The 23,286-nt window shown below is 44.0% G+C and overlaps 1 protein-coding gene across 3 annotated transcripts; it reads right to left on the bottom strand.

The window, feature by feature from the left end:
- Positions 1 to 10,396: 10,396 nt before the first annotated feature.
- Pp4-19C (protein phosphatase 19C) lies at positions 10,397 to 21,970 on the bottom strand. Of its 3 annotated transcripts, none has more exons than XM_067781751.1 (3): positions 21,799 to 21,970; positions 20,137 to 21,232; positions 10,397 to 11,756 (listed from the first exon to the last, which is right to left on the bottom strand). In XM_067781751.1, exons 2-3 carry the CDS (start codon positions 20,928 to 20,930, stop codon positions 11,627 to 11,629), a joined length of 924 nt encoding a protein of 307 aa, XP_067637852.1. In that variant the 5' UTR covers positions 20,931 to 21,232; positions 21,799 to 21,970; the 3' UTR covers positions 10,397 to 11,626. The 3 variants fall into 3 exon arrangements, with proteins under 3 accessions (XP_067637852.1, XP_067637854.1, XP_067637855.1); XM_067781753.1 differs by lacking the exon at positions 21,799 to 21,970 and adding an exon at positions 21,633 to 21,791; XM_067781754.1 differs by lacking the exon at positions 21,799 to 21,970 and adding an exon at positions 21,610 to 21,789.
- Between the last annotated feature and the right edge of the window lie 1,316 nt (positions 21,971 to 23,286).

Raw genomic sequence — 23,286 nt, forward strand, 5'->3', positions numbered from 1 at the left:
CGACCTTTTTAGCGAATGGGTGGTTAGATGGGCGATAAAGCCATTTAAGCGCTCCAAATCTCCAGGATTGGACCTAATTTATCCAGCCTTTCTGCAGAAGGAAACGTGGCAGAATCCATGCGGACGTGCCAAATGACTAAAATGGAGTTGCTGTTCGAACTAATACCGCTTAAAAAACGGAAGGGGCACTTTTAAAGTCGAAGCGTTCGACCAGGACGCAGGACAAATATGCTCCTACCACTGGGAAAAAGTTCTATCTAGGCCGAAGTTGTTGCCATAATGCCTGCATACAGAGATCAAACTGCAACGAAGCTACTCGAATGAGCGAATCTTTATATTCATCGGCAATGAGCCGCACTTAAGGCAATATCCTCAATTGAAATTAAAACCTCAATAGTCGTCGAGTGCATGGAGAAGTTGAGCCATTTAAGTGCAAAAAACATCATTCGCCTAGTCTGCTGCAGAGGTGCTAGGTGACAACAAATGGGCGGGCCGGCTGGCCAGGAGAACATCTACTGGCTCTGAGTCAATCCTGACGCCGCAGTGACAACAGTGGTGCGAAAACACAGTACAGCAAAGGCGCTGCTAGGGAGTGCAATACAAAACGATATTTTTTTTTTTTTAACCTCCCAAAACCAACCTGAGAGTTTTATCAGACATACTCACAGACCACTTCAGACTCATTAGCCATATGTCAACGAAGGTTATCGTCTGATATCTCTCCTATCGCCGGCCATTCTCCCTTATTTCATCGCAAACCTCGGTTCAGTTCAGGGACGTAGTATCAAAACAAAACCCAATTTAACAAGGAAACGCTCATAGCTACCTATTGTTGCCGAGCTTAGAAGAAACATTTTGGAGGAAACTGCAGGCCTGTCAAAATACCGCGCTCATAATTGCCACGGAATGAGTTTTTATATAACCGGAACATCAGTTACGCAGTGAGGCGAGAATACTTCCCATGAAGGAGAGAAACGAAATGTTGTTTTTGTTCAAATATTCAAAAATTTGGGCATCCTAACAGACATCCGATTGAATCCGCATCGCCGCCAAGAACACAAGGAGTCATCTCTGCAAGCACTATGAAGAAATTCGTCACTCAAGAATTCAGCCGTTTGAAAGAAAAGAGCATAAACAAGTAAGGAAGTCTAAGTTCGGGTGTATCCGAATATTACATGCTCAGCTGCCAAATTACAGCTTGCAAAACTTTTAAATTACCTTCTTTAAAAGTGGGCGGTGCCGCGCCCATTGTTGGTGAATTATTGCGGACTTTTTGGTGAATCTTGTTCTTGAGAACTTAATAGGGTTGATCCCAGTCATGGATGTACGACTTTTGAAGAATATATAATATATTATAGTTTCTTAGATCTAAAGACTCGGATGGCTCCTGTTGTTGTTGTAGCAATGTTTCGCCCCACCTAACAGCCGCGCCCGATCACAAATTGTCATCAATATCCTCTAACGGGACTCCAAGGAAACTTGCCGTTTCAACAGGGGTGGACCATAAGGAAGGGGGTGTTAGAGGGGTTGGTTCCACATTACAATTAAAGAGATGGTTGGTGTCATGTGGGGACACATTGCAAGTCGGGGTTGATTCTGGATAGGTAAGAGTTTAACCTGTTACAGTATCCAGAACGAAGTTGAGCAAGAGTGACACGCGTTTACCTGGGGAGTATGCGTTTCTCTTCCGCGAGTTTTGGATACTTTTCTTTAAGTACTGGATTCACCGGGAAATTCCCGGCATAAAGGTCCGACGCCTGTTTATGGAGTTCACCAAGGACCTGCTTGTGTTTTTTCGCTTCATACGGCTGGGTTCTCAGGTGCCGTATTTCATCAAAATGCTTACGGAGATGACTCCTTAAGCCCCTAGGCGGTGCTGGTTCATCAATCAGATGTCTGTTGGGATGCTCAGGTTTCTGGGTATTCAACATTTGTCGGATGGCTCCTCACTTTTACTTATTAAAGGAATCCTTTTTTTTAGAAAAATGGACTTAAAACCACTAAGGTCTGCGTATATCCATAAGTTCGAATATCATCACCCTGTATATTTTTATACATAGATATATTTGCAACTGTAATTGGAGAGATATGAACAAAGGAAATTCTGATAAGGGAGCGGTCAACATTGAAATTGAAAGTTACTTACAATTGATTTGAGCAGTTAATATAATTTGATTTAGAAAAAAAAAATAATAATTAAGCCTCATTAAAACATTTTATAATGACATACGAAAAAAATTTCCAGTTAATTGTTTCTATGTACACATGCTGCCACATCGCAAAGTTTACATTTTCACAAACATATTTGTGCATTGTATGAGTCATATGACGTTGAAGGGTTAAAGCAACGCCGCCTAACGGGGCGTGTTGTTTGTGATCGGTTTGATTGGAGCTCATGTGACGTATATCTGGAATATAATTACTTGATCTTGAACTTAAATACTAATAAAATAATACTAATTACAAAGTGATATAATTGTGGAAGTTTACATTTTAAGTTAGATTTAATTAGGTATAGCACACAGATTCTAGTGTAACTAATCCAGAAGAATAAAAACAATTATATAGACTACTGAGCAGCAGCGCCAGTGGCGCAGAGCTCCCATATTATTTCGTCTAATGTCCTTAGCACCTGCAAGAGGTCGCTTCAAGGCGCAGCTAGCTTCGGAAACATTACCCTTATATGGTTACGCAGTCACAGGAATATCAAAGGCAACGATAAGGCAGACGAACTTGCAAGGACAGGGGCACTGCTGGAGGCTGCGGAAGCAGTCGAGATGCATCATCCACGTACACCAATTAAAAGAAACATACATAGCCGATTCAAGGGAGAAGCTGTCTCTAACTGGTACTCCTCGGACACCTGCAAGATAACCAAGCAAACCTGGCTGAATTACGACAGTAAGAGAACAGATAACCTACTAAATAGCTCAAGGAATGAAATATTTATGATCTTCCACAATCACGGGCCACCGGTCACTTGGCCTGTATGCTAAGAGAATGGGGATCCCTTTTAACAGCGATTGCCGGAGCTGCGGCGAGGAGGGCAGCAAAGAGATGGTCGCGCACTACCTGTGTGAACACCCAGATCTAGCATACACTCGGTTTCCAACTACGGGCAGTTGTATACTGCCAGAACTTAAGAAAGTAGCTAAATGCTCTGTAAAAGTTATCAGCGAACCTACTCTTCTCAAAATGTTTCGAAAGGAGTACCGACTAACAATACGAAATCAGCAGCAATTGGTTCCTGGAGAAATGTGCATCCAGTGAGCTACTTCGGCTCGGATCTGTGGTATTCGGGTGGCACAGCAATAAACCAAACAAAGCCGCATCTCAACTCAATCTAATAAAATTTTGACGTTAGCTGGGGCGTTTATGAAAAAATGTTTGAGAAAAGGTGGCATTGAAAAAAGTTCTAAAATAGGGCTTTAACGATTTTTGATATTGGGCGTTTTCGTAGTGGCAGCCAAGGTAAGGTGATATTCTACTTAGCAGTCGATATGTTATCCGGGCAATTTTCGGCAAATAAATTTTATTGGACTCGGAATAAGTATAGCATTCGGTCCTTTCTAGCCGTGAAAAGAGGCGAACGTGCAATAATGGCAATGGAGTCAATGTCAATTGATATTAATTCTCTTTTGAAAACGAATTATATTCACTGGTCTTAATTCGCAATCCGAAGGAGATTTTTATCATACTCGTATGGGAATTAACGTCGTTGACATTAATTCTACCAAAACGAATCAACGTCAGAAATTACATCTGTCGTAAAAGGCAACTAAAATAGCCAAAATGAATCGAAGGGTTGCTAGCGCAGTTTATAGCTTCCACAACCCAAGGCTGGCAAACTTCACCTCCCCGTGGCGAATACTGATTCTTGGGCAGCCGAGGCTATGGCGGCCCCAAGTTCCGAGATGGTTTCCGGAAGGTATCGGATCTATATCCATGAAAAGCTTCTCAGGGAAAATTCATCTGACTTGCAGATGCCGCTCGGGGTCGACATAAAACATGTAGACACCGCACCGCCAATTTTGTAGGGAAAATTAAAGGGAGGACGACGCAAACTGGAGGAGAAGGGCCTTAATCTCCTCGGACGTAAATCGCGCCAAGCATCTATTTATTATTGACAACAACAACAATGTCAGAAATTCTTTTAAACGCCAAATTTAGACAAGTGCAAAAGGTACTTTTACCAAAAAATATTCGATGATTTATGCCGACCACTTCTGATGCACTTTCGGTTGACAAGGCCGGACGACAAAGTGCTTAAACATAAAAACGATATTGCGTTCATTACCGTCACTAGCTCAGAGGTTCGGAAGGCCATATTTGCGATGAGATAGACATAGCAGATGTTTTCAAACAGCCACTTCACTCCTTTGTCATTCCTGTTACATCATGACCTATTACAATATCCGGATCGAAGTTGAGTTAGAGTGCCGCCCGTCTCCCTGAGGAGGTCGCTTTCCTCAACTGCGTGTTTATGGTATTTGTCTTTGAGAACGGAACATAGAAATTTGACGACCTTTTGTAGATTTCTCTGACGGCCGTTTTGTTCTCCTTTTCTTCAAACGTCTAACTTCTTGAGTGGCTCATATCTTCATAGTGCTTACGGAGATAACTCCCTAAGTTCCTGAAAGGCGGTTTCTTTAATCACATCTCTGTTGGGGTGCCAAAATTTCTGGGTACTCAACAGAAACTGTTTGTTCAACATTTCATGCCTCTGCTTTAGGGGAAGTATTCTTTCCACACCATGTTGTTTGGGGGACATAAGAAGACATCCCGTGCCAGCTCTGAGCGCGATGTTCTGACCGGTCTGCAGTTTATAAGTGGTTATGGGCGTTTCTCCATCTTTGTTCCAAGTGCTGCCAGCGAGGGAGTTGAGGATTTTGTTACGGATCTGAACTTTAGATACAATTGCGGCTGCATTCTGCCAAAATGTAGGTCCTGACCGAACGTCACACCCAGTATTTTTGAGTGTAACGTACTAACAAGTACCGATGCAGTCCACCTTTTGAGATTGGGAGAAAGGATAGACCCTTAGTAACGGGCTTTTGATAAGTCCAGCGTTACGAGTACTATCCTTTGATGGAGGTTATGGTTCCATCCGCATTGCATTTGCGTCTTTAGCTAGGTGCTATGCAGTTTTCGAAAGCCATGCTGATGATTGGTAAGTTGCAGGTTTGCGGTGGAATAATGTATCAGAATGGCTTCAAGTGTCTTGGTTAATGGCGATAGGAGAGATTTTGGACGATACGAGTCTCCTACGTTAGGTGTTTCCCAGGCTTTAGTAGCGGTACCACCCTCGCCATTTTCCATTTTTCAGGGATGACGAAAGCGGACACAGACAGGTTGAAGACAAACAAAGGTCTTTAAATCCCTCATTGCCAAGGTTTTTAAGAATCGACATGACAATTCCGTCTGGTCCCACTGCTTTAGATGGTATAGCAAGTTTAATGGCTTCTTCAACCTCTGTGGCGGCGATGGTAATAGGAGATGCACCGTGTTTATGCTTACGTGCACATCTTTTGGACTGCCGTTTGGATTTGTCGAATGAGGGATGATTAATAGGGTCGGCATAAAGCGCCCACCCGTTCCCTCGCATCCGATAGCACTTTATCGCCAAGGGTGATGGATATTTTATCATTGTGTTTAATCGAGTTCAAGAAGTACTTTACGGTTTATCAAAGTTTACCTTTACCGGCATAGGTAACAGTTCTTTATGTATTCCGACTATTTCTCCTGCTTGTGGTTGTCTACAATTTGTCTGATGCTCAAGTTTATGTCCCTAATTAGAAGGTCGCCAGGGTCTTGCTGTCTTACAAGGTCGCGTTCGCTATAGTTACGGCCTCCCTTGGTGGTTGTTGTTGTTGTAGCAATGCTCGCCCCACCTAATAGCCGCGACCGATCACAAATTGTCATCAATATCCTCTAACGGGAGTCCAAGGAAACTTGCCGTTTCAACAGGGGTGGACCATAAGGAAAGGGGTGTTAGAGGCGTTGGTTCCACATTACAATTGAAGAGATGGTTGGTGTCATGTGGGGACACATTGCAAGCGGGGCATACATTTTGTATGTCAGGGTTGATTCTGGATACGTAAGAGTTTAACCTGTTACAGTATCCAGAACGAAGTTGAGCAAGAGTGACACGCGTTTCCCTGGGGAGTATGCGTTCCTCTTCCGCAAGTTTTGGATAATTTTCGTTAAGTACTGGATTCACCGGGCAATTCCCGGCATAAAGGTCCGACGCCTGTTTATGGAGTTCACCAAGGACCTGCTTGTGTTTTTTCACTTCATACGGCTGGGTTCTCAGGTGCCGTATTTCCTCAAAATACTTACGGAGATGACTCCTTAAGCCCCTAGGCGGTGCTGGTTCATCAATCAGATGTCTGTTGGGATGCCCAGGTTTCTGGGTATTCAACAGGAACTGTTTGGTCAGCATCTCATTTCTCTCCCTGATGGGGAGTATTCTCGCCTCATTATGCAGATGGTGTTCTGGGGACATAAGAAGACAGCCCGTGGCGATTCTGAGAGCAGTATTTTGGCAGGCCTGTAGTTTCTTTCAGTGGGTGATTTTTAGGCTTGGCGACCATATGGGTGACGCGTAGCACGTAATCGGCTGGCTAATTGCTTTGTATGTAGTCATGAGCGTTTCTTTATCTTTTCCCCAAGTACTGCCAGCGAGGGATTTGAGGATTTTGTTACGGCTCTGAATTCTCGGAACAATTGCGGCTGCGTGCTCGCCAAAATGTAGATCCTGATCAAACGTCACACCCAAGATTTTGGGGTATCGGACAGTCGGTAGCGTAGTGCCATCGACGTGGATGTTCAAAATGGTCGACATTTGGGGCGTCCATGTTGTATATAAGGTCGCGGAAGATTTAGTCGGTGATAATGCCAGGTTTCGCGAGGCGAAAAAACTGGAGAGATCAGGGAGGTAGCCGTTTATTTTATTGCATAGCGCATCGATCTTTGGGCCTGGGCCTGTGGCCATTATTGTGAAGTCATCGGCGTAGGAAACGATTGTGACTCCTTCCGGTGGTGAAGGTAGCTTAGATATGTAGAAATTAAACAAAAGTGGGGATAGGACACCACCCTGTGGCACCCCCTGTTTAATTCTCCTTGGTTTTGATGTTTCGTTTCTAAATTGCATCGATGCCTGCCGACCACCCAGATAATTTGCGGTCCACCTTTTAAGACATGGGGGAAGGGTAGACCCTTCCAGGTCCTGCAGTTGTTGTTGTTGTTGTAGCAATGCTCGCCCCACCTAATAGCCGCGACCGATCACAAATTGTCATCAATATCCTCTAACGGGAGTCCAAGGAAACTTGCCGTTTCAACAGGGGTGGACCATAAGGAAAGGGGTGTTAGAGGCGTTGGTTCCACATTACAATTAAAGAGATGGTTGGTGTCATGTGGGGACACATTGCAAGCAGGGCATACATTTTGTATGTCGGGGTTGATTCTGGATAAGTAAGAGTTTAACCTGTTACAGTATCCAGAACGAAGTTGAGCAAGAGTGACACGCGTTTCCCTGGGGAGTATGCGTTCCTCTTCTGCGAGTTCTGGATATTTTTCTTCAAGTACTGGATTCACCGGGCAATTCCCGACATAAAGGTCCGACGCCTGTCTATGGAGTTCACCAAGGACCTGCTTGTGTTTTTCCGCTTCATACGGCTGGGTTCTCAGGTGCCGTATTTCCTCAAAATGCTTACGGAGATGACTCCTTAGGCCCCTAGGCGGTGCTGGTTCGTCAATCAGATGTCTGTTGGGATGCCCAGGTTTCTGGATATTCAACAGAAACTGTTTGGTCAGCATCTCATTTCTCTCCCTGATGGGGAGTATTCTCGCCTCTTTATGCAGATGGTGTTCTGGGGACATAAGAAGACAGCCCGTGGCGATTCTGAGAGCAGTATTTTGGCAGGCCTGTAGTTTCTTCCAGTGGGTGGTTTTTAGGCTTGGCGACCATATGGGTGACGCGTAGCATGTAATCGGCTGGCTAATTGCTTTGTATGTGGTCAAGAGCGTTTCTTTATCTTTTCCCCAGGTACTGCCAGCAAGGGATTTGAGGATTTTATTACAGCTCTGAATTCTTGGAACAATTGCGGTTGCGTGCGCACCAAAATGTAGATCCTGATCAAACGTCACACCCAAGATTTTGGGGTGTAGGACAGTCGGTAGCGTAGTGCCATCGACGTGGATGTTCAATATGGTCGACATTTGGGGCGTCCATGTTGTAAATAAGTCGCGGCCTCCGCCGGGAAGTGGGGCCGGATTTCGGGAATTCTCCCGGCGGGAATGAAATGTGCCGAGGCGGATTCAATGACCTTACGGAAGGCACGCTCCCCTTGGCGGGCATCAGTCGGGATAGGGAGGGCAGCAAAGCTGCTGTCTGTTGCAGATTTATATTCTTCCCACTTTCCTTTTTTGAAGTTTATGAAAGTGCGTTTTTCGGTGACGATGAAGTCGGCGGTACGCTCGAACGAAATAAGTATGGGCAGGTGGTCGGATGCCAATGTTACCATCGGCTGCCAGTTGACGCAGTTTACGAGTTCTGCGCTCACGATTGAGATATCTGGCGAGCTATGACAGCTTCCTACCATACGTGTGGGGGCGTCTCCGTTTATTGTGCAGAACGTCGTTTCGTCTATTTGATCCGCCAACATCTCACCCCTACTGTCCGCCCGCAAGTTTGAATGCCATAGGTCGTGATGGGCATTGAAATCGCCTAAGATAATGCGATTGTTGCCAGTGAGTAAGGCCTCGATATTAGGGCGGTATCCACTGGGGCAACAGGTGACAGGAGGGATGTAGATGTTGATTTCTAGATTTGCATCGCCTGACCGGACAGATAGGCCTTGACGTTCTAAGACATTGTCACTGCGGTCGATGCCAGGATCAAATATATGATATTGCACAGAGTGGTGTATAATAAACGCGAGGCCGCCTCCATTTCCGCTCTCGCGGTCTTTCCTGTGGACATTATAACCAGAGCAGGTCTGCAATGCAGATCTTGCCGTGAGTTTAGTCTCTTGAATCGCAGCAATGCGGATGTTGTGCCGCTTCATGAAATCGACTATCTCCGTAATCTTCCCAGTTAGTCCATTACAGTTGAACTGCAGAATTCTGAAGTGCAAGAGGGGTGACGCCGCCACTCTAGGGGTAAGTGAGGGGTGACTACGCCTAGGTTGTGGAAGGCCAGGACGCAATTGCTGTTGTGGCCTTGGGACTGGGCGCCCTTGGGCAAGCATTGGGGTACCCGGATGATTTGGGTTTGCGACCTGGCAACATGGCGCGATGAACCCCGCCGGGGGGTTGCCGTCGCGGAGACCAGAACATCTAGGAAAGTGGCACCACCCAAGGCAGGAGCTGCATTGAGCGGATGTCGCAAACCTATATATTCTGTGCTGGCAGACGGTGCAAACGGAGGCAGGGACTAAGAGTCTGTTTCCCTGACCTGCACGATTGCTGCCAGAAAAGAGGGGGGGCGAAGAAGACGGAGGCAGGGACTGATGCTCAGCATTGCTACCAGCTCTACTACGAAGGTAGTAGTTATGAGTGGTATCAGCTGTTTGAGTTGTTGGCGCCGTGGAGCGCGAGCAGAAGCGGGTACTTGTTGTGGCTTGCTGAGCAGCGAAGCTGCTGGAAGGTAGTGGGGATACGCTTAGGCGTAGACTACGGGACGCCCTTGGGCGTGAGCAGCAAGGAGCCACAAAAGATTTATAAAAGTTACGTGGACGTCGGGTTTTGGGATCAAGCCCAGAACAACCTGTCCGATGCAACCATCCCTTGCACGAGACACACTGAACAGAGTATGACCGTCCTAAAAAGATTATTTTCCGGCAGATGCAGCAAAACCATTTCTCAGGACCGGGGTCAGGAGACGGACCCGGATTGGATTCGATGCCTTCCTGGAGTAAGAGAGTATGGAGCAGTCCTGCTGCAAGGAGCTGCTGGGAGGATGACAATTTGTGGGAGGGACGCAACAAATTAAATGGGGTCACACTGAAATGACAGTCCTTGGTCGGAAAAAATCCCGAGTCTCTCCGGTACATAGAACCGACTGCCTTGGGAAGCAGCATCGTATCAGGAGTCCTTGGACTCCCGTTAGAGGATATTGATGACAATTTGTGATCGGTCGCGGCTATTAGGTGGGGCGAAGCATTGCTACAACAACAACAACAACAGATAATATGCGGTCCACAACAATTTAACAACAAATTAAATGGGGTTACTCTGAAATGGCTGCCCTTGGCTGGGAAAATCCCCAGTCGCTCCGGTACATTCAACCGGCTGCTTTAGGAAGCGATATTAAATCGTTCCTTAATGGTGCTTGTTACCGGAGCGTGCCGGATCTATATAAGGAAAAGGACCATCAACATCGATAGCAACAACATTAAATTTGGAAGATATATTGCGTACTCTTTTCTGGTACCGCTGTAGATGCATTAAATATCAAAAATTAAAGTAAATTTGAAACTAGTTATGCTTTCCTTACTCTTATTTAAATGTGCTTTAATTTTCGTATTTTGCTTTTATTTTCTTCTTAATTATTTCTCAATATATTTAAAATTTGCTTTATACTATAATTTTCTTTTTTTTCCTCGTATAATCAAATGTGTGTTTTATGTTCAGTTTATAGTATTAGTTATCATGCGTAGTTTTTTGTTTACGCTTATATGCAATTTAGACTTTACATAAATCCCTTGTGTATGTATGAGCATGTGTGCCCAAATGATTTGGGATGATAAAGTGGGCATTTTCCACGGGAGTGAATTGCCATGATTTATTACGAGGCAGATGCTATATCATTATATTAAACTAAGAAGCTAACCTCACTTCTAGGATTTGCGATATTAAGAATTACAAAATCATTACTTTCATTCATTTTTAATTGAAAAATGTTAATCATCATATATTTACTTATTGGCCTTGTTTTGGCTGCATATATATGTTTATGTATGAGTGTGTATACAATTTAATATTTTCGGTCGATTTGACGAAGTGGTACCTTTTTCGTAGAGGGGACAATAACACGATTTACATGAAATGGCAGTTTCCGTACTTCTAAATATTTTGTTACATTTATTGTTCATATACTAGTTGGTTGGCTTTAATATTTGTTTTCTTTAGTTTACTTTTCATTTAAGATCATTTTTTAATTTACGCTGAGTAAAAAAAAACATTTTTGTTTATGCAAAACTTCTGTTTCTCATTTGTTGTAAGACAAATCGAGTATAATTTGAAAACCTTACAGTTATCCGTCTTTTGCGAATAGACATTGCCTACAACTAAAATTTAAAAGTTACTTGCACACTTCGTATTGATGAAAAATTGATGCAGATCCGGATTTAGGCTGTATGCTGTATATAAAATCGTCGAATGAAAAATGTACCTACATTTTCGATCTTACAAGAAATACTTAAAATTAAAATAAGCTAAAAACGAAATTAAAATATGTAGAAAATGATGCTAGTTGTTATTCAAGCAGCGCCTAAAATTCGTTGATCCGTTTGGCGCAATATCCACTTTGATACATTTCTTTGCTGCATTGGTTGGCCAAAAATACAAAATGTCAATTTCAGTTCCTGTCCAATTGATACGTAGATCCGATTGATTTTTTTATTTAAAGGAAATAATCTGCTTGTGGCTTTTTGGATGGTATACCCCTGCTCTCTTGTGGTGCAGCTTCAAAGATAACAAAGTCTCGATGCAGGTACTCGTTTAATTCCAAAATTGCTGCAACATTGCCGCATCTAATGGAAGGATAAATTAGTTATTAATTGAACACCAGACAAATTTATAAACACATATGTCCCTGTTATAACAAACACACTGATCTGCCTGCAACAGCACTTTATGTACCAGAATGACGAGATTTTTGATTACGGATCTGCATGCTACGCGTACCTAAAATGGTCGCCAAGCCTAAAGGTTACTCACTGCAAGAAAATGAAGGCCTGCCGCAATGGGCTGTCTTCTTATGTCCTCAGAACACCACCTACACAGTGAGGCGGTAAAATTCCCCATTAGGGAGAGAAATGAAATGCTGAACAGTTTCTGTTGAATATCCAGAAATCTGAGCATCCCAACAGACATCTGATTGAAGAGGCCACGGCACCTGAGAACACAGCCGTACGAAACAAAAAAAAAAACACAAACAGGTCCTCAGTGATATCCGCAAACAGGTTGTTGTTGTTGTTGTTGTAGCAATGCTCGCCCCACCCAATAGCCGCGACCGATCACAAATTGTCATCAATATCCTCTAACGGGAGTCCAAGGAAACTTGCCGTTTCAACAGGGGTGGACCATAAGGAAAGGGGTGTTAGAGGCGTTGGTTCCACATTACAATTAAAGAGATGGTTGGTGTCATGTGGGGACACATTGCAAGCGGGGCATACATTTTGTATGTCGGGGTTGATTCTGGATAGGTAAGAGTTTAACCTGTTACAGTATCCAGAACGAAGTTGAGCAAGAGTGACACGCGTTTCCCTGGGGAGTATGCGTTCCTCTTCCGCGAGTTTTGGATAATTTTCTTTAAGTACTGGATTCACCGGGCAATTCCCGGCATAAAGGTCCGACGCCTGTCTATGGAGTTCACCAAGGACCTGCTTGTGTTTTTTCACTTCATACGGCTGGGTTCTCAGGTGCCGTATTTCCTCAAAATGCTTACGGAGATGACTCCTTAAGCCCCTAGGCGGTGCTGGTTCATCAATCAGATGTCTGTTGGGATGCCCAGGTTTCTGGGTATTCAACAGGAACTGTTTGGTCAGCATCTCATTTCTCTCCCTAATGGGGAGTATTCTCGCCTCATTATGCAGATGGTGTTCTGGGGACATAAGAAGATAGCCCGTGGCGATTCTGAGAGCAGTAATTTGGCAGGCCTGTAGTTTCTTCCAGTGGGTAATTTTTAGGCTTGGCGAACATATGGGTGTCGCATAGCACGTAATCGGCTGACTAATTGCTTTGTATGTAGTCATGAGCGTTTCTTTATCTTTTCCCCAGGTACTGCCAGCGAGGGATTTGAGGATTTTGTTACGGCTCTGAATTCTCGGAACAATTGCGGTTGCGTGCTCACCAAAATGTAGATCCTGATCAAACGTCACACCCAAGATTTTGGGGTGTAGGACAGTCGGTAGCGTAGTGCCATCGATGTGGATGTTCAAAATGGTCGACATTTGGGACGTCCATGTTGTAAATAAGGTCGCGGAAGATTTAGTCGGTGATAATGCCAGGTTTCGCGAGGCGAAAAAACTGGAGAGATCAGGGAGGTAGCCGTTTCTTTTATTGCATAGCGCATCGATCTTTGGGCCTGGGCCTGTGGCCATTATTGTGCAGTCATCGGCGTAGGAAACGATTTTGACTCCTTCCGGTGCTGAAGGTAGCTTAGATATGTAGAAATTAAACAAAAGTGGGGATAGGACACCACCCTGTGGCACCCCTTGTTTAATTCTCCTTGGTTTTGATGTTTCGTTTCTAAATTGCACCGATGCCTGCCGACCACCCAGATAATTTGCGGTCCGCCTTTTAAGACATGGGGGAAGTGTAGACCCTTCCAGGTCTTGCAGTAACGAGCCATGGTTGACAGTATCAAAAGCTTTTGATAGGTCTAGCGCTACGAGTGCTGTTCTATGGTGTGGTATTGATTTAAACCGCAATTTATCTGGGTGTTAATGGCATTTAGCGCGGTGGTAGTGCTATGGAGTTTTCTGAAGCCATGCTGATGAGGGGCTAGCTGCAAATTTGCTTGGAAATAAGGGAGCAAAATGGCTTCAAGCGTATTTGCCACTGGCGATAGGAGAGATATCGGGCGATACGACTCACCTATGTTAGCTGGTTTCCCAGGCTTTAGTAGCGGGACCACCTTGGCCATTTTCCATTTCTCGGGTATGACAAAGGTGGAAAGAGACAGATTGAAGACACGCGCTAAATATTTGAAACCGTCTTTCCCTAAGCTTTTAAGCATCGGCATGGCTATGCCCTCTGGGCCCACTGCTTTGGATGGTTTAGCACGACCAATGGCGTCCTCAACCTCTTTAGCGGTGATGGTGATTGGTGACGCGCTGAATTGGGTTTATGTGCGTGTCTATTGGTCCGTAATTGCTGAGCGAATCCAGTTCTTAAAGAAAAATACCTAGAACTCGCAGAAGAGGAACGTTTTCTCCCTAGGGAGACGCGCGTCACTCTAGCTCAACTTTGATTTGTACAGAATCAACCCCGACATACAAAATGTATGTCCTGCTTGCAATGTGTCCCCACATGAGACAAACCATCTCTTCAATTGCAATTTGGAACCAACGCCTCTAACACCCCTCTCACTATGGTCCAGCCCTGTTCAAATTGCAAATTTCCTTGGACTTCTGTTTGAGGATATAGATGACAATTTGTGATCGATCGCACCTATAGGATGGGGCGAAGCACTGCTACAACAGCAACAACACCTCATTCTGCTTGAAACACACAACATGACGCTAGTTTTAGTGGCGTAGAAACAGGGCATAAGGATACTTAAGTTATTAATATTTATTTACTTTTATTCCAAAGACATTCAAAATGAAAAGAAAAGAAAATTTTTTTAAACATTCCCTTTATATAAATGAATAAAAATCAATGAAAAATGTGTTCTTGTATAACGACATATTCTTGCTGAGCTTTGATTTTACAAATTTGACATAAAAATTGTAAAAGTATTTATGAGAAATAAAAATATAAAAGTGGAGTGCTCGTTGCTGGGATTGGAAAGTTTGTGGGAAAGGAGTCAACTTATCAATATATACTCAATTAACTGCGCTCGACCATTATATTTTTATTTCTCATAAATAGTTTTACAATACCTCCGTTTCGTGCATACCCTTCTCGTTGCATGGTATGTCTCCCATTAGTTTGGCGCAATCGAGATCTTCTATACGAAGACAATTCAAAGATTTTAGTCGGCTCAATGCTACTTAGGCCTGGCCTTTGGCGAGAAGTGCAGATCATAGATTCACCACTGCGTTATCCACCGTACACCCTTGCATTTTATGAACTGTGTGAGCCCAAAAGATTATAATAGTCGATCGTAAGATTCTCTCCGTTCCGTACGGTTTTTCAAAACATGTCGGTAAGTGCGCCCCCTAGCGAAACTTTTTGTAAAATGTTTTATACTGTCATCGGCATCTGAATTAAGTTTGAAATTTCAAGTCGCTAGCTCATCGAAGTTACTTTATACAGGTTTAAGTTATCATCTATTCATCATTATTTCGATCCGTTCGCCACCTAACGGATTTTTTGTTCTCTTTTGTTGCATTGTAAATTTACTTAAAAATATATCTCAAGTTTCCAAATTCTTATCTAATTATTTCTAACCGTGCGCCATCTAAGAAAATTGTTTCCATTTTTGTTGCATTGTTTCGGTGTCTTAATCTATTTGTGAAGTTTGGGCTTAGAGGATATTGATGACAATTAGTGATCGGTCGCACCTATTGGGTGGGGTGAAGCACTGCTAAAACAACAACAACATGTGTGAAGTTTCGCGTTTGAGCTCAATGAGAAGTTAATTAAAAATCGATAGCAAGATTCCCTCCGTTCCGTTACGATCTCGATCCCCTAGCGAAACTTTTTGTAATGCGTTTTATACTGTCATCAGCCTCTGAAATAAGTTTGAAGTCTCTAGCTCATCGAAAAGTTACCTAAAACCGGTTTAAGCTCTCATCTAATTATTTCGATGCGTGCGCCACCTAACGGATGTTTTTCCTTTGGTGCATTGCCTCGTTGTATTAACCTATGTGTGAAGATTCACGTTTGTAGCTCAATGCGATGGTATTAGCCCGACGACCTTGGGGTCAACTTGATATGACCATGTTGAATCTTCTAGGTCATCAAACCCTCTCCTTCCGTGAGGTTTGCAATTGGGTTAGAGCTGCATATTGCACTGTCAACGGGTGAAAGTCTTGCGCTACACAACCCATTGTGAGTAGTCATGCCTGCTGGGAGAATGACAATTTGTGGGCGGGACGAAACAAATTAAATGGGGTCACACTGAAATGACAGTCCTTGGTCGGGAAAAATCCCGAGTCGCTCCGGTACATAGAACCGACTGCCTTGGGAAGCGCCTGCAGGACTGCTCCATACTCTCTTACTCCGGGAAGGCATCGATTCCAATCCGGGTCAGTGTCCTGATCCCTGTACTGAAAAATGGTTTTGCTGCATCTGCCGGAAAAGAATCTTTTTAGGACGTGCATACTCTGTTCAGTGTGTCTCGTGCAAGGGATGGTGGCATCGACCAGGTTGTTCTGGGCTTGATACAAAACCCGACGTCCACGTAACTTTTATAAATCTTTTGTGGCTCCTTGTTGTTCACGCCCAAGGGCGTCCCGTAGTCTACGCCTAAGCGCCCCCCCCCCCCCCACTACCTTTTAGCAGCCCCACTGCTCAGCAAGCCACAACAAGTACCCGCTGCTGCTCGCGCCCCACGGCGCCAACAACTCAAACATCTGATACCACTCATAACTACTACTTTCGTAGTGGGGTTGGTAGCAATGCTGAGCATCAGCCCCTGCCCCAGTCTTCTCCCCCCTCTTTTCCGGCAGCTATCGTGCAGGTCAGGGAAAGAGACTCTTAGTCCCTACCCCAGCTCCTGCCTTGGGTGGTACCACTTTCCTAGATGTTCTGGTCTCCGCGACGGCAACCCCCCGACGGGTTTCATCGCGCCATGTTGCCAGGTCGCAAACCCAAATCATCCGGGTACCCCAATGCTTGCCCAAGGACGCCCAGTCCTAGGGCCACAAAAGCAATTGCGTCCTGGCCTTCCACAACCCAGGCGTAGTCTCCCGTCACATACCCCCAGAGTGGCGGCGTCTCCTCTTATGCACTTCAGAATTCTGCAGTTAAACTGTAATGGACTAACTGGGAAGATTACGGAGATAGTCGATTTCATGAAGCGGCACAACATTCGCATTACTGCGATTCAAGAGACTAAACTCACAGCAAGATCTGCATTGCAGACCTGCTCTGGGTATAATGTCCACAGGAAAGACCACGAGAGCGGAAATGGAGGCGGCCTCGCGTTTATCATACACCATTCTGTGCAATATTATATATTTGATCCTGGCATCGACCGCAGGGACAATGTCTTAGAACGTCAAGGCCTATCTGTCCGGTCAGGCGATGCAAACCTAGAAATCATCAACATCTACATCCCTCCTGCCACCTGTTGCCCCAGTGGATACCGCCCTAATATCAGGGCCTTACTCACTGGCAACAATCGCATTATCTTAGGCGATTTCAATGCCCATCATGACCTATGGCATTCAAACTTGCGGGCGGACAGTTGGGGTGAGATGTTGGCGGATCAAATAGAAGAAACGACGTTCTGCACAATAAACGGAGACGCCCCACACGTATGGTAGGAAGCTGTCACAGCTCGCCAAATATCTCAATCGTGAGCGCAGAACTCGTAAACTGCGTCAACCGGCAGCCGATGGTAACATTGGCATCCGAACACCTGCCCATACTTATTTCGCTCGAACGTACCGCCGACTTCATCGTCACTGAAAAACGCACTTTCATAAACTTCAAAAAAGGAAAGTGGGAAGAATATTATTCCTTTACAGACAACCGCTTTGCTGCCCTCCCTATCCCGACTGATGCCCGCCAAGGGGAGCGTGCCTTCCGCAAGGTCATTGAATCCGCCTCGGCACGTTTCATTCCCGCGGGAGAATTCCCGAAATCCGGCCCCACTTCCCGGCGGAGGCCGCAAAGCGAGAGAACGTGACCTTATAAGACAGTTTGACCCAGGCGACCCCCAAATAAGGGATATAAACCAACGCATCAGATTGCTTGTGGATGAACACAAGCGGGCGAAATGGGAGGAGCACCTAAGAGGTTGTAACCTCTCTACCGGTGTGGGTAAACTTTGGCCCACCTTAAAGTCCCTATCGAATCCGACTAAGCACAAAGACAAAATTTTCCAGTTACCCCAGCGGGTAAGGGGGTCAGAATATACCCGCGGTAGGTATGCCTGTCGTAAGAGGCGACTAAAATACCAGATTCAAGCTTCTCCAAATCCAATTGTCAACCTCACCTATCCGCGGCGAATCCTGTTTCACTAACAGACGAGGCTCTGGCGACCCCAAGCTCCTCATGGATCTTGGGGGTGGGGAGGGAGGGGATGGCCTGAAGGTTTAATGTGGCCACATAAATCGTTCCCGAGATGGTCGGGCTAGCACCTTATTGGTGCTGTGGTACCGGAGCGTACCGGATCTGCATCCGGCAAAGGACCATCACATCGATAACACTCCCCAAATCCTTCGGGGAGCAACCTTATCGCTACAACAACAACAACAACAACAAAATTTTCCATCGCCTTTGGCGACAAAGTGCTGTCGGATGCCAAAAAATGCGCGAGCGCTTTCTGCCGACAATATATAATGCATCCTACGGTCGACAAAGATAGACGGAGAGCCAATAGACGCGCACATAAACACAAATTCAGCGCGTCACCAATCACCATCACCGCTAAAGAGGTTGAGGACGCCATTGGTCGTGCTAAACCATCCAAAGCAGTGGGCCCAGACGGCATAGCCATGCCGATGCTTAAAAACCTAGGGAAAGAGGGGTTCAAATATTTAGCACATGTCTTCAATCTGTCTCTTTGCACCTTTGTCATACCTGAGAAATGGAAAATGGCCAAGGTGGTCCCGCTACTAAAGCCTGGGAAACCAGCTAACATAGGTGAGTCGTATCGTCCGATATCTCTCCTATCGCCAATGGCAAAGACGCTTGAAGCCATTCTGCTCCCTTATTTCCAAGCAAATTTGCAGCTAGCCCTTCATCAGCATGGCTTCAGAAAACTCCATAGCACTACCACCGCGCTAAATGCCATTAGCACCCAGATAAATTGCGGGTTAAATCAATACCCCCACCATAGAACAGTACTCGTAGCGCTAGACCTATCAAAAGCTTTTGATACGGTCAACCATGGCTCGTTACTGCAGGACCTGGAAGGGTCTACCCTTCCCCATGTCTTAAAAGGTGGACCGCAAATTATCTGGGTGGTCGGCAGGCATCGATGCAATTTAGAAACGAAACATCAAAACCAAGGAGAATTAAACAGGGGGTGCCACAGGGTGGTGTCCTATCCCCACTTTTGTTTAATTTCTATATATCTAAGCTACCTTCACCACCGGAAGGAGTCACAATCGTTTCCTACGCCGATGACTGCACAATAATGGCCACAGCCCCAGGCCCAAAGATCGATGCGCTATGCAATAAAATAAACGGCTATCTCCCTGATCTCTCCAGTTTTTTCGCCTCGCCACGGGCTGTCTTCGTATGTCCCCAGAACACCATCTGCATAATGAGGCGAGAATACTCCCCATCAGGGAGATAAATGAGATGCTGACCAAACAGTTCCTGTTGAATACCCAGAAACCTGGGCACTCCAACAGACATCTGATTGATGAACCAGCACCGCCTAGGGGCTTAAGGAGTCATCTCCGTAAGTATTTTGAGGAAATACGGCACCTGAGAACCCAGCCGTATGAAGTGAAAAAACATAAGCAGGTCCTTGGTGAACTCCATAAACAGGCGTCGGACCTTTATGCCGGGAATTGCCCGGTGAATCCAGTACTTAAAGAAAAGTATCCAAAACTCGCGGAAGAGGAACGCATACTCCCCAGGGAAACGCGTGTCACTCTTGCTCAACTTCGTTCTGGATACTGTAACAGGTTAAACTCTTACCTATCCAGAATCAACCCCGACATACAAAATGTATGCCCCGCTTGCAATGTGTCCCCACATGACACCAACCATCTATTTAATTGTAATGTGGAACCAACGCCTCTAACACCCCTTTCCTTATGGTCCACCCCTGTTGAAACGGCAAGTTTCCTTGGACTCCCGTTTGAGGATATTGATGACAATTTGTGATCGGTCGCGGCTATTAGGTGGGGCGAGCATTGCTACAACAACAACAACAACAACAACAACAACAGTAGTCATGCCTGTTGGATGAGCGGCATATTGATCTGTCTTTTTATAAAAACAACAGCAGCAACGCGAAATCGAAATGATATTAAATTAGCGCCTTTCCTATGCTTCCGTTCCTCATATCAAATTAGTATGCATATGCATTTTAGTTTGTATCAATCAACTTACCTATAACAGTAGTTAGGCGCCGACCAAACTGTCAGCACAGTCTCATTAAAATGCCATTTAAAACCTTCCATGACCAACTGGTGAGCACGACAAATCATGTCAATGTCATTGGTGCGATTAAATTGTGAAACCACATCTGAGCCAAATAAATAACCAGCGCCGCGTGGTGAAACACCCCAACCCGTCTGATCTTCAGGGTCACTCCATAATAGATCGCACATTGGGCCATCATGTGGCACCTCTTGCTTGCGATCGATAGTTCTTATCTGATCTAAATACTGTATTGATGGCGAAAGACCACCATGCACGCAAAATATCTTTCCGTCAATAATCGCCGATAAGCTGAGATAGTCAAAGATTTCGGTGCAATAACGCCAAACGGCTGTAGAACCATATTTGCGTAAACATTCATCATAGAATCCATAAACTTGTGTTATTTGACGTGATTCGTGATTACCACGTATCAATGTGATGCGATCTGGATAACGTACTTTCAATGCCAATAGCAACAAAAATGTCTCAACACTATAGTAGCCACGATCTACAAAATCGCCCATAAACAAATAGTTTTTCTCCGGCACATCGCCACCAACTTTAAATAACTCTTTCAGATCATAAAACTGACCGTGTATATCGCCACAAACGGTGACGGGTGAATCCACACGCTGTACATTGCCCTCTTCGACCAGTATTTCGCGCGCTTTTGCACAAAGTGCCTTTACTTCATTTTCCCTTATAATTTCACAGCGTTTTAGCTGCTCTATCTGACGGTCTAAATCGCTGTAATCAGTCATACTGATGCTGCCGCTAAAGCGGGAATTATTGGTGTACGGCGATGACTCTGATGCAATTGCAGTAGAGCTGGCAGTGCTGAAGTTATAACTGCGATTGCCACAACTGCTACCTGCGTGGGTGGAGTTTGGGTAGTTATGTGGTGGTGTTTTGATGGTGATCTTGCTGGTTGATTTTTTTGTTAAGCTTGTTTAAAAATATGTAGGAAACAGGCAGGACTGGGGTTTACTTGCAATGTTGGACAGTGAACATGCGCGGCGTTTGTTGGATGGGCAACGAAATGCTGCTCCTAAAATAGCAACGTCTGCAATATAAAGCAAAAAAATGCACCTGTTACACTTATATATGCCTACTATGTAGTATATAAAGTAGAGTGAAAGTTAAAAAGAATTACACAACAAAAGAAAATAAAGAAACCAACAGACAAGTGTATTGAAAGTTCCGGATCATATTTCAATACTTCAACGACCAAGCGGACAATGCAATTTTTGCATTAGTACCCTATAAAAGAAAGAATGGAAACTCTTGATTTACAAAACGTATTGCAGGTACATTTTCAATTTTCTTATTCGCTTCGCATACGTCTGAACGCCATTGCACTTTATCTGCCGAAAAAGTAGTAAATGCATCGCTAAAACAAAGATGGTGTTAGCCCAATTGCCAAATACCTAAAAAGTATACCTATTTGTTGCTACGAGTATTACTTGCTTCAATGGTGACCTCAAAACCAACGTACGTACAGTCCATGAGCTAATTTTTGTGTTTACACATGAAATTACGTTTAGTAATTCACTCCTTTTATTTTATTTCGTATCGATCATCTCATGTTTTCCATTAGCTTTTACGGGTAAAAAATTGTTGCACATTTACCTGCAGCCTTCTTTTTTAACGCAACCAATGCAGCGCAGATTCCCAAAAAGTTCGGCTTGTTTTTATTATTATCGTGTCTATATATTTGTTTTTCGTTCGCAAATTATTTCAGAATACTTCACATTTCTGTCCACAATGAAGAAAAATCACCGCGCTTGTTGGCTTCTTTCGCTAGCGGAAGTGTTGCCAGACTGTATGTTAAGTGTGTTTAACATTTGTTTCGATTTTTTTACAAGATGTAGCATTATATTACATTATTTGTGGCAAATATATAATTTTGTAAAATTATCTGCAGTAAATTTGTTTGATCTAGATTGCTTTGTTTACTTTTTGGAAGGATAAATTTAATTTAAAATGCTTTAATTCGCCAGTATGGTAGCATTAATTTTTGTCATGCTTCTCGCCTCCTTCGCACTTTTCGATATCGAAATTATTTCTAAATAATAGTTGCAGCGTTGCCACATCCGTGAAGCTCCACTAACAAGGTATAACCGTTCTATTTCCTGGTCAGGCATGAGTTTTTTTGAGCTTTTTGCGGAAGATAATATTTAGAAGTCAATCTCAGAACAAAAGGAAAGAAAAAGTAAAACAGCAAAATTTTCAGACTTGTTTAAGTTCAAGAAAAAAATAGATATATATGTGTGCAGCTGGAGGATTAAGACTTTTTCATTGCGGATTAAGTCGAATAATACCAGAAACTTGTATACCTTGTGGATACGCTTCCAGGGCAGGAGCTGCAACTTTTATTCCTTTTATAATATAATTCCTTGCAAAACTATTAGTTTTGGACTTCAAATATATTTGGATCAAGATTAAAATTATTTTCGGATTTTTATTTTTTTAGTCCGATAGAACTAGTTAAAAAGATTTTTTAACTCGTATAAGCCGTTCCTTTGTTATAAAGCGGGACTTTTATATTGGCCTTAAAAAATAAAAGTCCGGATTTAACTTCTATTTCCGCACTTTTCTTTAAAACAAAGTCCGAGTTTAACTAGTTCTACCGGACTCAAAAATAAAAATACTGATTTTACTTTTTAATGTGGACTTTTATGGAAAAAGTTCGAAAAATAAAAAGGATGCATGATTCGACATGATATTGCTATAGGGATACCTGGGAACTCAAACATTTTCACCTAGGACAATTTTTTGACCCGGACTTTTTCGACTCCGAAAAAAAATTATTATTTTCCGTCCCTGTCCAGGGGTCAATGGGCACACGTAATGAACGTCCTGCTTGCGATTTGTCCCCACATGACACCAAAAGTATTTTCAATTATAAATTGAACCTACGCCTCTAACACCAATGTCCCTATGATCCGCCCTTTTAGAAACTGCCAGTTTCCTTAGAAACCCGTCTAATTCTAGGCGATTTCAATGCACACCACGACATATGGCACTTACCATTTGACACCAGAGGCAGGCAGCTAGCACAGCAAATAGAAAATAAGATTTTCCACTTTATTAACATCGATGCCCCCAATTAACTAT

This window comes from Eurosta solidaginis, chromosome 4, assembly GCF_040869045.1.
Source record: "Eurosta solidaginis isolate ZX-2024a chromosome 4, ASM4086904v1, whole genome shotgun sequence".
Lineage (NCBI taxonomy): Eukaryota > Metazoa > Arthropoda > Insecta > Diptera > Tephritidae > Eurosta > Eurosta solidaginis.

Coding starts and splice junctions, on each gene's coding strand:
- Pp4-19C (XM_067781751.1), bottom strand. CDS start 20,930: ATGACTGATTACAGCGATTTAGACCGTCAGATAGAGCAGCTAAAACGC. Junction 11,757..20,136: donor GCGCCTAACTACTGTTATAG/GTAAGTTGATTG, acceptor TCCTTCCATTAG/ATGCGGCAATGTTGCAGCAA.